This window comes from Phocoena phocoena, chromosome 11, assembly GCF_963924675.1.
Source record: "Phocoena phocoena chromosome 11, mPhoPho1.1, whole genome shotgun sequence".
NCBI classification, from domain to species: Eukaryota; Metazoa; Chordata; class Mammalia; order Artiodactyla; family Phocoenidae; genus Phocoena; species Phocoena phocoena.
In genome coordinates, this window is record NC_089229.1 from 14,773,417 (window position 1) to 14,787,757 (window position 14,341).

The following is a 14,341-nucleotide window of genomic DNA, read 5'->3' on the forward strand; positions in this document are numbered from 1 at the left end:
AAGGCTCTTGTATTGCATTGCATTATATCTTACTGTGTTACAATCATCTGTGTGTGTATGTCTGATTCACCCACTATTTTGTGGGAAGCAAAGGTCAGGGGCCACACGTAGGTCATCTCTACATCCTCAGAACCTAGAATACGTTCCAGTGTGTTCAGTAAATGATTACTGGATGGATGGATGGATGGATGGATGGATGGAGCAAGTTCTGGAAGTAAGCAATGAAAGTGAGAAAGCCTAGAAATGCTAGATGGAATTGGCCAATGAAAAAGTTAAGAATAATAAAAGGACTATAAATGTTGACTAATTGCAGATGTGTACAAAGATGGTCCAAGTCCTCTGGGGATGTTTCCTCCTGTGGAATCTCTACATCTCATCCGCTCAGACCATTTACCCTGGAATCAAGGCGAGGGCTACTCGGAGAGCTCTGGACTATGGTGAGTTGGATGCTTTCAAAAGCCAGGCTGTACTCACCTCCCAGGTGTAGTCTGTGACCCAAATCCAGAAGCTCAGATTGGTCTGTCTCATGACTGAGACAAGCTCTACAGTGGGGTGATCCAGAGCTACTAAGATGGCTGGGGGAAAGGTGTCTAAAAAGTAATCACCTCAACAATAGGCATATCCAAACATAATCACAGATTCATACTTTCCCTCTCTCACTCCCCCGCACATGCATACACAATGAACATCTTGGAGCATATAAAGTACTTGGAACAGAATCTCACAATAGCAAATGCCCAACAAATATTACCTACTGTTATTTTCACATATGTGAACAGACACCTCCACAGTTGCTAATGGCCCCACGTTACAGATGGGGAAAGTGAAGGACAGAGAGATTTTGTAACTTGCAGAGTCACACAGCTAGTAAGTGAGTGTTGGGATTCAAACCTAGGCTGTCTGATAGTGCCTTCAGTTCCATCGTTCCATCCTTTATATTCTGTCTTTACATCTCCATATTACAGTATTATTCACAGTATTATAGAGGGTAAAATCTGCTCTTCTTAATCTCCAAAAAGGATAGGATAAGTGGAAGTGAGCTTAAGCTGTAAAGGAAGGGGTATAAGCAAAACTTCCTCCTTGAGAAGGTAAAAATGAAAAGATCATTCTTCGTTACTAAGTTACTTTTCTCAAGCTCTTTAATGTGGAAGAGGGCTCTGTTTCTCCACGAGCTCAGAGAAATGTGTTCTGTGGTGCTATTATATAAAGATGGGTTTATTCCAGGATTAAACAAAAGCAGTGGTTGCTAACCTTTTTGGAGTGCTGGGATCCTTTGAGAATCTGATTAAAATGTGAACCCTGGGGCTTCCCTTGTGGCGCAGTGGTAGAGAGTCTGCCTGCCAATGCAGGGGACACGGGTTCGTGCCCCGGTCCGGGAGGATCCCACAGGTCACGGAGCGGCTAGGCCCGTGAGCCGTGGCCGCTGAGCCTGCGCGTCCAGAGCCTGTGCTCCACAACGGGAGAGGCCACAGCAGTGAGAGGCCCGCGTACTGCAAATAAAAAAATAAAATGTGAACCCTGGAAAATTTTCCCCTAAAAAATGGGATAGATACACATACACATGACCCACTCACAATCTTTCATTAGAATTTCGGGGGCTTCAAGCGTTCCCAACAGTGCATGGACCTCCATTCCAAAATTCCTGAATTTAAAGAATCTAGGAGGGAAAAAGGACAATGTAGAATAACTTTCTGGAACTGGCCATCAGGCATAGATTCTGGAGCCAAATTGCCCAGATTTGACTACTAGCTCCCCCAGTTCTTAGCTGTGTGACTTAGGCAAGAATTAACCTCTTTGAGGCTCAGTTTCTTCATCTGTGAAATTGGATAACGATGATACTTTGTACTTTTCCTATAACACTGTCCTGTGTTAACATTCTCCCATGCTGTTAGCTCTGGGTTCTTGGACAATTTCACTAGCCTCTCTGAGGACCAGTGTTTTCTTCTGCAAGGTAGGGACAATAATAACCACCTTGTTAGAATCCTGTTTTCTCAGTATCTAAGAGCATGGCTTACTTAATAAATTTAACTTGTGTGTTTAATGATATTATGCCATCATCATCTTTGTTATCAATAAACATTTTCTTTGGTTGCTTCACAGGCATTCAAGCTGGGGTGGAGATGATTGAGCAAATGGTCAAGGAAAGAAGCATCCCAGATTTAAAAGGTTCTGAATCTCCTGAATTTCTGAAAATTGATTATATGAACTACAAGCTTATAAAGTAAGTAAAAGAGAAGAACATTTTTAGCAGTGAAATTAATCTTTAAAATCTCAGGGTTGTGGATATGCCACCGTGAGTCCTGGTGTAACACCAGGATGGAGTAGAAGTTAACCAACCTTTGATGAAAGGCTTATCAGATAAATCACCCAAGAAAAAGGGGTCATGGAGCCGGCATGTGGTGTTTGGCTCAGAACGCGTGGGTCCAAGTCACATCTCTGCTGAACACTCGTTGTGTGCACCTGGCGCACCTGCTCAGAGACTCAGGGCCCTCTCCTCATTCCTAAAGTGAGAGTTCTAATTCGATGCAGATGTCGGCTGTGGGCACCTTGCCCCCAGAATTCTGAATGAAATTCTTGTTCATTCCATTGCTACCCCTACCCCCATAAACTTAGATGCAGAGTTCAATATCAGTCTCACAAACAAATCTGCTCTCACTACATCTTGTCTTATTTTGTAAAGTTTAGTCAAGACTTCAGAGGTCATAGGAGTGGATTGCAAGGCACATGCTTTCTGCCCTCTTGCCATCTAGACCTCCTCTCCTTCTCTGGAGCAACGTCAGTTTCTTCCCCTGGGCCCATGCATAGCAGTTCCGCCCACTCCTGGGTACCAAAAGATCATCCTAAATACTTTTCCAAGTAATTTTCCCACCAATAAACTTCTCTTCCTAAGAAGAATTCTGGTGGCAGCTATAATCTTTTCTACCATGTTACAGCAATAAAATCAAATGTCAGAATCAGTAAACAATAAAAAGCAGATGATGTAACAAATGTGAAGATACTTCATAAAACTGGAGCTGCTGAACGCGGATTGGCTGATATACTTAGTGACAGCATAGACCATCAGTGTAAGAACAACGGAATTGCCACATTGATCCAGATCCTTGTCTCACCCAAGCCAAGGGTTTTGAGATTATATTTATATTGTTACCCACCCTCTCAGATTGGGTGGACCCCAACTGGGTCCTTCTCACGCCAGATGAATGAGACAAGGTTCGGCAAAGCAGAGCAGAAACTGTATTCGTTGATCAAGGAATGGAGAAGGGAGAGCTCATGCTCTAAAGACACCTTCTCCCCATGGGAGGCAAGTGGGAGATGTTTAAGGGGTAAGAGGCCACTGCATCATCAGAAACTGGGGAAAAGGGCAGAGATTTCCAGGAACAGTGCTACATGCACAGTCCCTTGCGCCCGGCACTCATTGTGCCTAGCAAAGTACAAGTCCCCTCTTTGGGCGGAGATCTTAGCACGGTGATGAGACAAAGGCAACTTTTGGGCACTTCTACGTTTCCTTGGCACAGACACTGCTCTTGCACTTAGGCTGGAACTGATTCAGGGCGGACGACTGTAGAGTTTCCTTTGAGGTGTAACTGATAAACATCTTTGACAAACATCAGGTGTTTTGGAACAAGAATAGAAATAGGTTAAAGCAGAGATCTTTCAGCTCCCTGGGGTATGTAGGGGTGATGGTACGAACCAGGAAAAGTGTTCAGCCGAATATAACAAAATTAGTGTGACTTAGATGAAATAGGGGTTCATTTTTGTCTCACAAATAAGAAGCTCTGAAGAAAAATTGTACAGATGAACCTATTTTCAGGGCAGGAATAGAGACACAGACATAGGGAATGGGTGTGTGGACACAGTGGGGAGGATGAATTGGGAGATTGGGATTGATATATGTGCACTGCCACGTGTAAAACAGTTCGCTAGTGGGAACCTGCAGTATAGCGCAGGGAACTCAGCTCGGTGCTCTGCGGAGACCTAGATGGATGGAATGAGGTGGGTAGTGGGAGGGAGGGTCAAGCGGGGTGGGGGTATATGTATACATATAGCTGATTCACTTCGTTGTACAACAGAAACTAACACTACATTGTAAAGAAACTATGCCCCCCCCCAAAAAACAGTTGAAGAATCCTATTGAAGCCCCACAGTTTCATCAGAATACAACTGTCTTGTATTTTTCTGTTCCCCTATCCTTAACTCTGTATAGCGCAGGGAACGAACTCTGGCTTCGTTTGCCTCATGGTCTAATATGACAGATGCTCTAATTATAATACAGTCAGCCATTCAACAAGAATTTGTTGAGCACCTACTGTGTACTAAGGCTTTGTTCTAGGCATAGGGTATAGTGTAGTGAATGACACAGATATGCCTTTAGTGTCCAGTGAGAGAGCTGAACATTAAATGTATATTTACAAATCTAATGACTTAATTACACTGATGATAATGCCACAGCAGAAAAACCAGGGTGATTCCTGTAATATAAAGTGAAGGGAAAGATGAGGAGAAGCAGGTATTCCCATGCATTGCTGGTGGGAGCAGATAAACTGGTACAATAATTTCAGACCTGTGCTGTTCAAACAGGAGCTGCTAGCCTCATGTCACCATTGAGCACTTGAGGTATGATTAGTGCAACTGAGTACTGGATTTTTAATTTTTTTAATTTCAGTTTTAATTTAAAAACTCACATGATTCAGTTACTGAAGAACTTTTAAGTCTGGAACAATTTGAGTATGTAAGTTTACTCTTTCAATTGAAAATTTTATCAGCTCTAAATACAGGTCAAGAATTTCTGTTGAAAATGCAATATCTAGATTGAGGTACATCATGAATATAAAACACATACTGTATTTTGTTTATTTTTGAAAAAGGAAAATAAAATATCTCATTAACAATTTTTATATTAATTACATGTTCAAATTATAATATTTCCCATTTTTAATGTGACTAGATAATGTTAAATTACATATATGGTTCACATTATATTTCTATTAGACAGTGTTTTTTTTGTTTTTGTTTTTTGCGGTACGCGGGCCTCTCACTGTTGTGGCCTCTCCCGTTGCGGAGCACAGGCTCCGGACGCGCAGGCTCAGCGGCCATGGCTCACGGGCCCAGCCACTCCGCGGCATGTGGGATCATCCCGGACCAGGGCACGAACCCGTGTCCCCTGCATCGGCAGGCAGACCCTCAACCACTGCACCACCGGGGAAGCCCCTAGACAGTGCTATTTTAGGAGGTGATTTTTAAGGATTTTTTTAGGCATGCTTTTTGACCCAACAATTCCACTTCTCAGCACGCTCCCTAGAGAAACATCTACACAAACAGCATATATGGGGATGTTCACTGTGGCACTGTTTATAATGCAGAAATACTGGAAACAACCTAGATGTCTACCCACGAAGCAATGATTTTTTTTAATCCATAGCTTAGATTACTCTGCAGTAATTACAAAGAATGAGTTAGACCTATACGTATCAAAATGAAAATATTTCCAAGATACATTAATCTCTACCATCCTCTTTTCACGGTGATCCTCAGGATATTTGACAGAGAATAGGTAGGAAAGGATGCAGAAAAGAGGAAATAATAAATAATCCTTTCTTATTGGCTGTCACATTTTAAAATTTTCCCTAGTTCGTAACAGTGCTTTCTTCCGTGCAACAGTTATACACAGATGGCTTCATTTTGTCTTCTCAACCTTCCCATGAGTCACACTTCTTTTCAGTGACTGACTGAAAGAGGTTAAGTGCCTTGCCCAAGGTTGTACAGCTAGCACAAAACTTGGCTCCGAGCCGAGTGCCCTTTGCACGATGCACGAAGCGCCGTAGCCTCCTGGTTAAGAAGCCTGAAGACAGATTGAGGAGGCTTCCAGGTCTGGTTCTACCACTTATCTGTGACTTCAGCCAAGTTTCTAATGTTCTCATCTCTGAATTGCAGATTGCAAAATCAGCAGCAGCCTCATAGGATTATGGTGAGGGTTAAAATGAGGTAACACATGTGAAGTGCTTACTCCAGTGTCTAGCAGGTAGTAATTGCTCAATAGATGGTCATACTAATAACTTAACATAATGCACGTGGCCATCTACCTATGTATGTTGCATGCCACCTACTGCCTCTAGTGACCTGTGTGACAGCTCAGAGAATCCTAGGGGGAGTTAATGCTCTAAAATAAATTTCTCAACTAGGGAAGATACTGTCCACATAGAGGACATTTGGGAGCAAGGCATGCTGTTTATTGTCCTGATGATTTAGGGGTGGGGGGAGGGACACGATTGGCATTTACTTGGTACATATGCCAAATATCCTGCAATTTGTACAACAGTCCTCTACAAAAAAATAGTTGTCCCATCCAAAATGTTAATGTTAGGCTTCCCTGGTGGCACAGTGGTTGAGTCCACCTGCCGATGCAGGGGACACGGGTTCGTGACCCGGTCCGGGAGGATCCCACATGCCGCGGAGCGGCTGGGCCCGTGAGCCATGGCCGCTGAGCCTGCGCATCCGGAGCCTGGGCAACGGGAGAGGCCACAACAGTGAGAGGCCCGCGTACCACAAAAACAAACAAACAAACAAACAAAATGTTAATGTTTCCCGCATTGAGAAACACTGGAACAGCTGAAGGGAAAAATAATGATGGCAGTGTTTTGTCTTTAAAGAAACTAAAGAAGTCGATTGATTGTTTGCAAATCTGTTCCTAAACTTGCTCATTTCTCCCCTCAGCTAGATACAAGGGGCTTCCTGCCAAGGGTGTGAGAGGAATTAGAAGGCAGTGCCCTGAGGCTGCACTGCATACCTAAGGGTCCTTCCTCTATAGCAGCAGTCCGAAACCTTTTTGGCACAAGGGACCCGTTTCCTGGGGAGCGATGCGGAGCGGCAGATGAAGGGCTCGCTCGCCTGCCTGCCACTCACCTCCCGCTGTGCGGCCCGGTTCCTAACAGGCTGTGTACCGGTACCGGTCCGTGGCCCGGGGGTTGGGGACCCCTGCTCTATAGGAATTCACAATTGCCCATCTTGGGAGTTCTACCACTGCATTTCCGATTTTGCCTTACTTAGAGATGTGCTGGCTGAGTTGCACTAACTCCTCTGTTTCCTGTTTTACAGCATAAAAATCAATGCCTTTTCACTTCCAAATACTTCACTAGCCTTTGTGCCTGGGGTGGGAATCAGGGCCCTGATCAAGCACGGCACTGCCAACATCAGCACAGACTGGGAAATCAAGTCTCCACTTTTGTGAGTATTCCACTGAGAAGCCTACTGCTGTTCTGGGGGAGACGGAGCAAGAAATCAGAAGTAGATAAAGTTGCCAATGTGTTTGACGTTAGGCTTCTTTCCCTCAGCCATTAACCATCTTTCTCAAGAGCATCTTTCCAGGAGAGATTTAAATCAGAATATCTCTACTGAGGGCAGGGAGGAGGGGGCTGAAAAGCATCCTTCCCTTAAAGGCAGAGCCACTGATCAACATGTCATTTAAGATTTCCTGGGACTTCCCTGGCAGTCCAGCGGTTAAGACTCCCCGCTTCCACTGCAGGGGGTACAGGTTTGATCCCTGGTCAGAGAACTAAGATCCCACATGCCGTGGGCTGCGGGCAGAAAAGAAGATAAAAAGAAAGGATCAAATTCATGGTACGGTTACAAACCACCTACTATGTATAAGTCACTGTGTGGTTGTAATGTTTAGGTCTGCCTTGGTTGATGGCCCAGGATGACACATTCATTCATCCATTTGGTCATTCAATATCCATTTATTGAGTACCTACTGACTGTATCCATTTATAAATGGTACTGAGTACCATTCATCCCTGTCTCAAGAACTCCAGTCTCGTAGACGGTAGGGATATAATATGTTCCCCCATAAGAAACATAGATTCATGTATTATTCATTTCTTTGCTGACTCATCAACCATAGATTGAGTGCTTATTCTGTGTCAGGCCATGAGCTAAATCCTGGGGCATGGAGATGAATAGCACCACTCCCTCAAGGAGTTCACAGATGACATCTAAGTGTCACCTCCCCATCTATGCCCCTCCTAAATAAGGTGTGGCCACCTTGACCCCTATGTTCTTCCTCCAAACAAGCATCGTATATGAATGGTGCCTAATACATGCTCAACCACTATGGGGGCCAGCGCACTCAAGATGAAATAAACGCAAGGTTCCTAGAGCTGTCACCATTCACATATTTGTTACTTCGTTTGTTCAGTAAATATTCACCCCTACCTGTTGTAGGTGCCAGGAATCCAGAGGTGATGAAGTTCCTGCCCTCCTGGGGCTTAGATTCTATGGTTAATCAGAGAAACAAGATCCATCTGCACCCCTGCCCAGGCTTGGGTAACCTTGCACTTCTTCTCTCAACAGCCAAGACACAGGAGGAGCTAACTTGCTTCTCTCTGGGGTCTACTTCACCGGTATAGTTGTCCTGGCCCGGAATGACTTTGGTCACCCAATCCTGAAGCTCCAAGACTGCAATGCCCAAGTGAGCCACAATGACATCTCGTTTTCTGGAGAGCTCAGGTGAGCACCCTGGTGGGCAGTGGACAGTCTGGAGCTGGGTTCTCATGTGGCACCTAGGGGCAGTTATGAACTGGCAGATATGATCCTGTGTAAGCCCTTTTGTAATCTTTTTTTTCCTAGTGTCCTATATAACTCCTTTGCTGGGCCCATGGAGAAAGCCATTTTAAAGAACTTAAATAAAATGGTAAGTCTTTAGAGGCTATACAGCCATAGTAACATGCCATCAGCAGCAGTTCTGCCATGCTTTGATTAGCTTTTGGTCAATAAAACTTGCCTGAGCACCTACCGTGTGCTAAGCGCCATCCAAGGCACTTTCACACACATTATCCTTTGCAACTTAATAGTTTCTCAAGTGCCTACTATGTGCCAAACGTAATGGTAGGTGCTAGGGATGCAGAGGTAAATAATACAGCATTCCCTCCCTCAAGTCCTCGCCCCAGGGTGGGCAAACAATCAAAAAGAGTTCGTTTATTGTGTACCTACTACATGCCCAGCACTCTAGGCTAGAGTCTGTTGAGGATATGGAAAAGGAATAAACTTATCTGTTTGGGAAAAACCAACTCAGACTTGTGAAACTGCAACCGAATAAGTATTTGAATTTCGTACATACTTACACGGTCATTAGGTTGGACTGAGGGGGTTCAGAGAACTGGAAAAATTAAGTAAATAGAGCCTAGGAGTATCCTATCCTGGGAGATATTTTCGGAGAGTGCAGGACTTGAACTGAGCCTTCAAATATAGGTAGGAATTGAATAAGTAAGGAATGGGAAAGAAGAAAGAATATTCCCAGCCAAGTGAAACAGTATAAGTTAAGATGGCATCCAAGTATCTTGATGCCAGAAGTCAGTGTCCGAGGAAGGGAAAGATGGAATTGGCCATGTGCCCTGTTTCCATTCCTGACAATATCTTCCCTGAACGCTTTACCCACATTTCTGGGGAGACAAAGAGAGAGGTGAGGAGGACGGGAAAAGAAGGGAGATTCCTTTCTGGAAAAGAGGGACAAGGATGGTGTCTGGCTGTCTCCAGCCCCCTTGTGTTCAGTTCAGCACTTGGAAGGCAGTAGGTGCATAATGAATGTCAGCGAGGAAATCAACACACAGAGACGCTAAGCAGCTTGTCTAACAAGGTTGTCCGGCTGGTCAGGGGACACTGACGCTTCGCAGCCTTTCCCGTCCTCACCTGAAAGGTGCTGAGTGCCAGTGGATGTGCATATTGAGGAGTGCCTGGGAAACAGTGCTGTTGCTTTCAGGGACCCCACACTTGATCATTCCTTTGTTCAAAACAAGGCATGGTCCTTTGGCCTCCGACAAGAAGCCAATAGTTAAGTTTGCCTGGAGCTTGTGTATGACTTAGAGATCATAGATGCTTTGCTTCTAGGGTTCCCTCTGTGCCACTAGAAAAGGCCAAGGGTGCTCAGACCACAGCTGTCTAGCCATGTCAGGCCAGATTTCAAATCCTACTGATCTAACTCCTGGCAACTCGCTTACCCTCTCCAAGCTTCTGTTTTCCATCTGTAAATAGGGGCCAGTAGAGCCTGCCTCTCAGGACTGTAGTGAGGATGAAATGAGGTTGGCAACAGCTAACATTTACTGAATGCTTACTCTGAGCTGGGCAATCTCACGTGGATTGCCTCAATTTCTACTCACAATAACCTGACGCAGTAGATACAGCTATCATCCCCACGTTGCAGATGAGGAAACTGAGGCCAGAGAGTACAAGTAACTTGCCAAGGCATTCAACCCCAGGCAGCCAGGCTCCTGAGCCTCTGCTGGTAACCACCACACTGCGTGCTCAGCACGCTCCTGGCACACGGCATCGAGCTTGATACTCTTCCTGCTTCCTACAGATGTGCTTGGGTCTGCTTCAAAATTGATTTTCTAATTCCAAAAGGGGCTCTGATCTAAATAGATGTCTGATCTAATGGGCTCTCCGAGCAGCCCAGCAAGGAAATAAAGGCCCTGCTCTAACTCTCCCTGGCAGGGCCTGGCATGCTGATGGCAGAGGTGGCAGGCAGGGGCATCCCTGCTGTTGGGAGAGGCTCAGCCGTGCAGGCAGCAGGTTCCCCAGGTGTCGTAGCACTAACATGGGCTGGGGCACATGCCCTGTCATGCTGCAGAGATGAAAGCCAAGGGCTTGTTCTTTTATGGGGCTGAGTGGGTGTGGTCCCGGTTGCTATGAAGTTGAGCCAGCATTCAATGTCATGCCACCCATACATACGGAACCTGAGGCCCATAGGCATCAACTAATTTAAGGGAGAGTCCAAAGGGAGAATGTCTCCTCACTGGAAGGCCTTTGTTGGGGTCTAGGCCCTTAAACAGTGGTTTCCAGTACAATGTGATAACCTGCATTTTTTTTTTATTCCTTTTATGGCCAGCTCTGTCCCATTATCACAAGTGAGGTGGAGGCACTGAATGCCAACCTCAGCATGCTGGAGGGTGAGTCCCAGAACTGTCTCTTCTGGGTGTTTCTCCTCCCACCTTCACACGCAGGTGCTCTCCAGGTGTGCTTTGCTCCAGCTCCCCCATCTGCTTTCCCCTCTGCAAACTAGCACTGCAGGAAGGTGCATGGGAGGACCCGCCCGTGTGCAGGGCCCGCTCTTTTCTGCTGCTAACCAGCTTCACTGCAGGTGGGGGTGACTTCAGGAAACTAGACACAAGGCAAAGAATTAAACTGTCGTGAGCCTGAATCCCAGCTCTGGCGCTAAATCCATCCTCTTCAGAATGATGAATGCTCACCCTGACCAGTTATCCCCTGGTTCGAACCCCTCCAGTGGCTCCTATAGCTGCCTTCAGGATCAAGTCCAAATACCTTAACATGGACTACAAGACCCACCTGCCGTGCTCTGGCTCCCTCTCACCTCTCTGGGCTTCATCTTGCACCTTTGTCTGCTCCAGCAATCAAACTGCTTCTACCGCCTCACACCTTGCCTCCAGTCATGCTGTCCTCTCTGCCTAGAAGAGCTTTCTCTTCCTCCCCTCCATCCATCTATTCACTTGAGAGATACTTACAGGGCACCAGTTTCTTCGCCAGCACTGTGCTAAGCCCCGAGGGATGCAGCCCCTTCTGCTCCCTACCCCGCAGGCATCCCTTGTCCTGTTCACTCCTCTTTAGCTCTGAAGGCTCAGCTCAGGTATAGTCTCTCCCAGGAAATCCTACCTGACAGCCCACACCCCAAAGTCCCGCCTCCTCAACGCTCACATGACACTTCGGGCAGATCTCTCTTTGCACTTCATCCACTTACCGCCCCCCCCCCACCCCCGCGCCCTGCCATGGTATGCTGAGCCCCTGTAATAGGCTGGGTGCTGTTCTTGGTGCTGGGGATGCAGCAGTAAGCCTGTGAGACAGAAATCCCTGCCCTCATGGGGCTGATGAGAGGAGACAGCCAGCCAGCAAGATAATAAATAAATCTATGGTATCGTTGCGATAAGTGGTAAGAAGAAAAATAAAGCAGGGAAGGAGCTGACGAGGGGTTTTTGTTTAAAATAGCATGGCCAGGAAAGGCACCACTGAGCAGCTGGCATTAGAGTAAAGACCTGAATGAAGTAGGGAGTAAGCCACTCCTAGATCTGGATGAAGAACATTCCAGGCAGAGAGAACTGCAGGCTCAAAGGCCCATGTGGGAGCATGCCGAGTGCATTGGAGGAATTTTGAGGAGTCCATCCTGAGAGCAGAGGGAAGGAAGGGAAAACAGCAGGAGGTGAGGTCAGAGAGTGGGAAAGCAGATGGCTAGACCTTCAGGGCTCTGTAGGTCACTACAAAGCCTGGCTCTTAGTCTGAGATGGGAAGTCTTGAGAGAGTTCTGAGCACAGCTTTCATGAACTGACTTATATTTTAAGGAGATCACTCTGGTTTCTGTCTATTGATAATAGGACAGGATTCAGGGGTGAAAGAAGGGAGACCACTTAAGAGGCTAGTGCAGTGACCTATACGAGCAAGGAAGGCAGTGACCTGGATGGAGTGACGAAGATGGTGAGATATGTTCAGGTTTCGGATGTACCTGGAGGGTAGGGACAGTGGTATTTGCTGACACATTGAATGTGGGTCATGAGGGGAGTCAGGCATGAGGCCAGGGTTTACTCTAAGCAACTAGAAAATTGGAAGAGTGGAATTACCGATACCAAGATGGGGCAGACTATGACTATGTTTGTAGTAGGCCCTCTGGAGCTCAGTTACAGATCTGCTCTTATTACGCTGTATTATAATTTCCTGTTTATATGTCTGTCTCCTCCTCCAGACTGTGAGTTCACTGAGGGCAGGGACGTTGACTCTTCTCCGTGTTCTCAACACCGAGCACAGTGCCTAACTCACACTAGGTTCATAAATATTAGCTTGATAAAGGGATGAAAGGAGATGATGGCTGGACAGATGGATTGATGAGTGGATGCAGATAGATGAATAAAAAAGAACAGATTGGAGAGGTAGGGAAAGAGAAAGAAGATGTAGAAAAGATGAGGAAAGAACCAGTGGAGGATTGCCATGTCCTAGGTTGCTGTGGGCAAATTTCTTTACTTCTGGGAGCATGCATAAAAGGCTATGTGCCAAAATTTTACTGATGGTTCTCTCAGGGAAATGTGATAAAGAAGAGTTTTTACTTTCTTCTTTTGATTTATCTACTTTTCCTGGGTTTTGAAAAGTGAGCAAGTATTATTTATGAAACAGGGTAAGGGTTAATTTTTGTTTTAAATAACAGAGGATTAAAAACTTGTTCTGGATAAATATTAACCATGTGTTATACTATACCTTTAATAAATGTAAATTTTCTTTTTTCCTTGTTATTTAGTTTTAAGAAGCATTGACAACTATACCCTGCTGGATTATTCCCTAATCAGTTCTCCAGAAATTACTGAGAATTACATTGATCTGAATTTGAAGGTAATTTTATCATCATCAGAGTCCTAAGCTTGGCTATCAATAGCCACTATTCAAGGAACAAATATTACGTGCAGAGGGAAATATAACTACATTCTCTTCCAACAGTTTAATTTTCTTTCAAGCAGTTCTCTCATGTTTATGCTCCTTTAAAAGACTCTTGAACATCTTCTGGACTGGTAAATGATTGCTTGGATTGCACAGCATATGCCTGCCTTCTTCAAGAAAAGTATCGTGACGTCTCTGCCTCTGGGAGTAAGGCTGAAGACTAAGGGCAGCAAGTAGAATAGTCTGCATTTATTAGGGCTCAACAGATCAGTAGACTATAAATATTGATAGTTCTATTCCTAGCTCTCAGGTTAGTCGATCTAACTGAGGGCTGCTGAACTCTGTCAGGGCCATTAACACATGATAATACTGTTTGCTGGGCTTCCCTGGTGGCGCAGTCGTTGAGAGTCCGCCTGCTGATGCAGGGGACACGGGTTCATGCCCCGGTCCGGGAAGATCCCACATGCCGCGGAGCGGCTGGGCCCATGAACCATGGCCACTGAGCCTGCGCGTCTGGAGCCTGTGCTCCGCAACGGGAGAGGCCACAGCAGGGAGAGGCCCACGTACCGCAAAAAAAAAAAAAAAAAAAAAAATAGTGTTTGCTGATTCTGGAAAAGTGATTAACTGTGCTTTTGTCCCAAAGTAAATATAATTTATTTTAAAATTTATTTATTTTTTGTTGGGGGGCTACTCCTCGTTGTGGTGCGCGGACTTCTCATTGTGGTGGCTTCTCTTGTTGCAGAGTATGGGCTCTAGGCACGCGGGCTTCAGTAGCTGTAGCAAGTGGGCTCAGTAGTTGTGGCTTGAAGGCTCTAGAGCTCAGGCTCCGTAGTTGTGGCGCACAGGCTTAGTTGCTCCGCGGCATGTGGGATTTTCCCGTACCAGGGCTCGAACCCGTGTCTCCTGCATTGGCAGGCGAATT

General features: G+C 45.7%; 1 protein-coding gene across 1 annotated transcript in view; it reads left to right on the forward strand.

The window, feature by feature from the left end:
• Positions 1-313: 313 nt before the first annotated feature.
• Positions 314-14,341, forward strand: part of BPIFC (BPI fold containing family C) — a 35,851-nt gene continuing 21,823 nt past the window's right edge. Inside the window, exons 1-7 of the mRNA XM_065887665.1 lie at positions 314-437; positions 2,101-2,221; positions 7,093-7,221; positions 8,347-8,502; positions 8,623-8,686; positions 10,877-10,937; positions 13,283-13,374. Coding sequence (XP_065743737.1) covers positions 314-437; positions 2,101-2,221; positions 7,093-7,221; positions 8,347-8,502; positions 8,623-8,686; positions 10,877-10,937; positions 13,283-13,374 — 747 coding nt within the window. The remainder of the gene's footprint in view (positions 438-2,100; positions 2,222-7,092; positions 7,222-8,346; positions 8,503-8,622; positions 8,687-10,876; positions 10,938-13,282; positions 13,375-14,341) is intronic.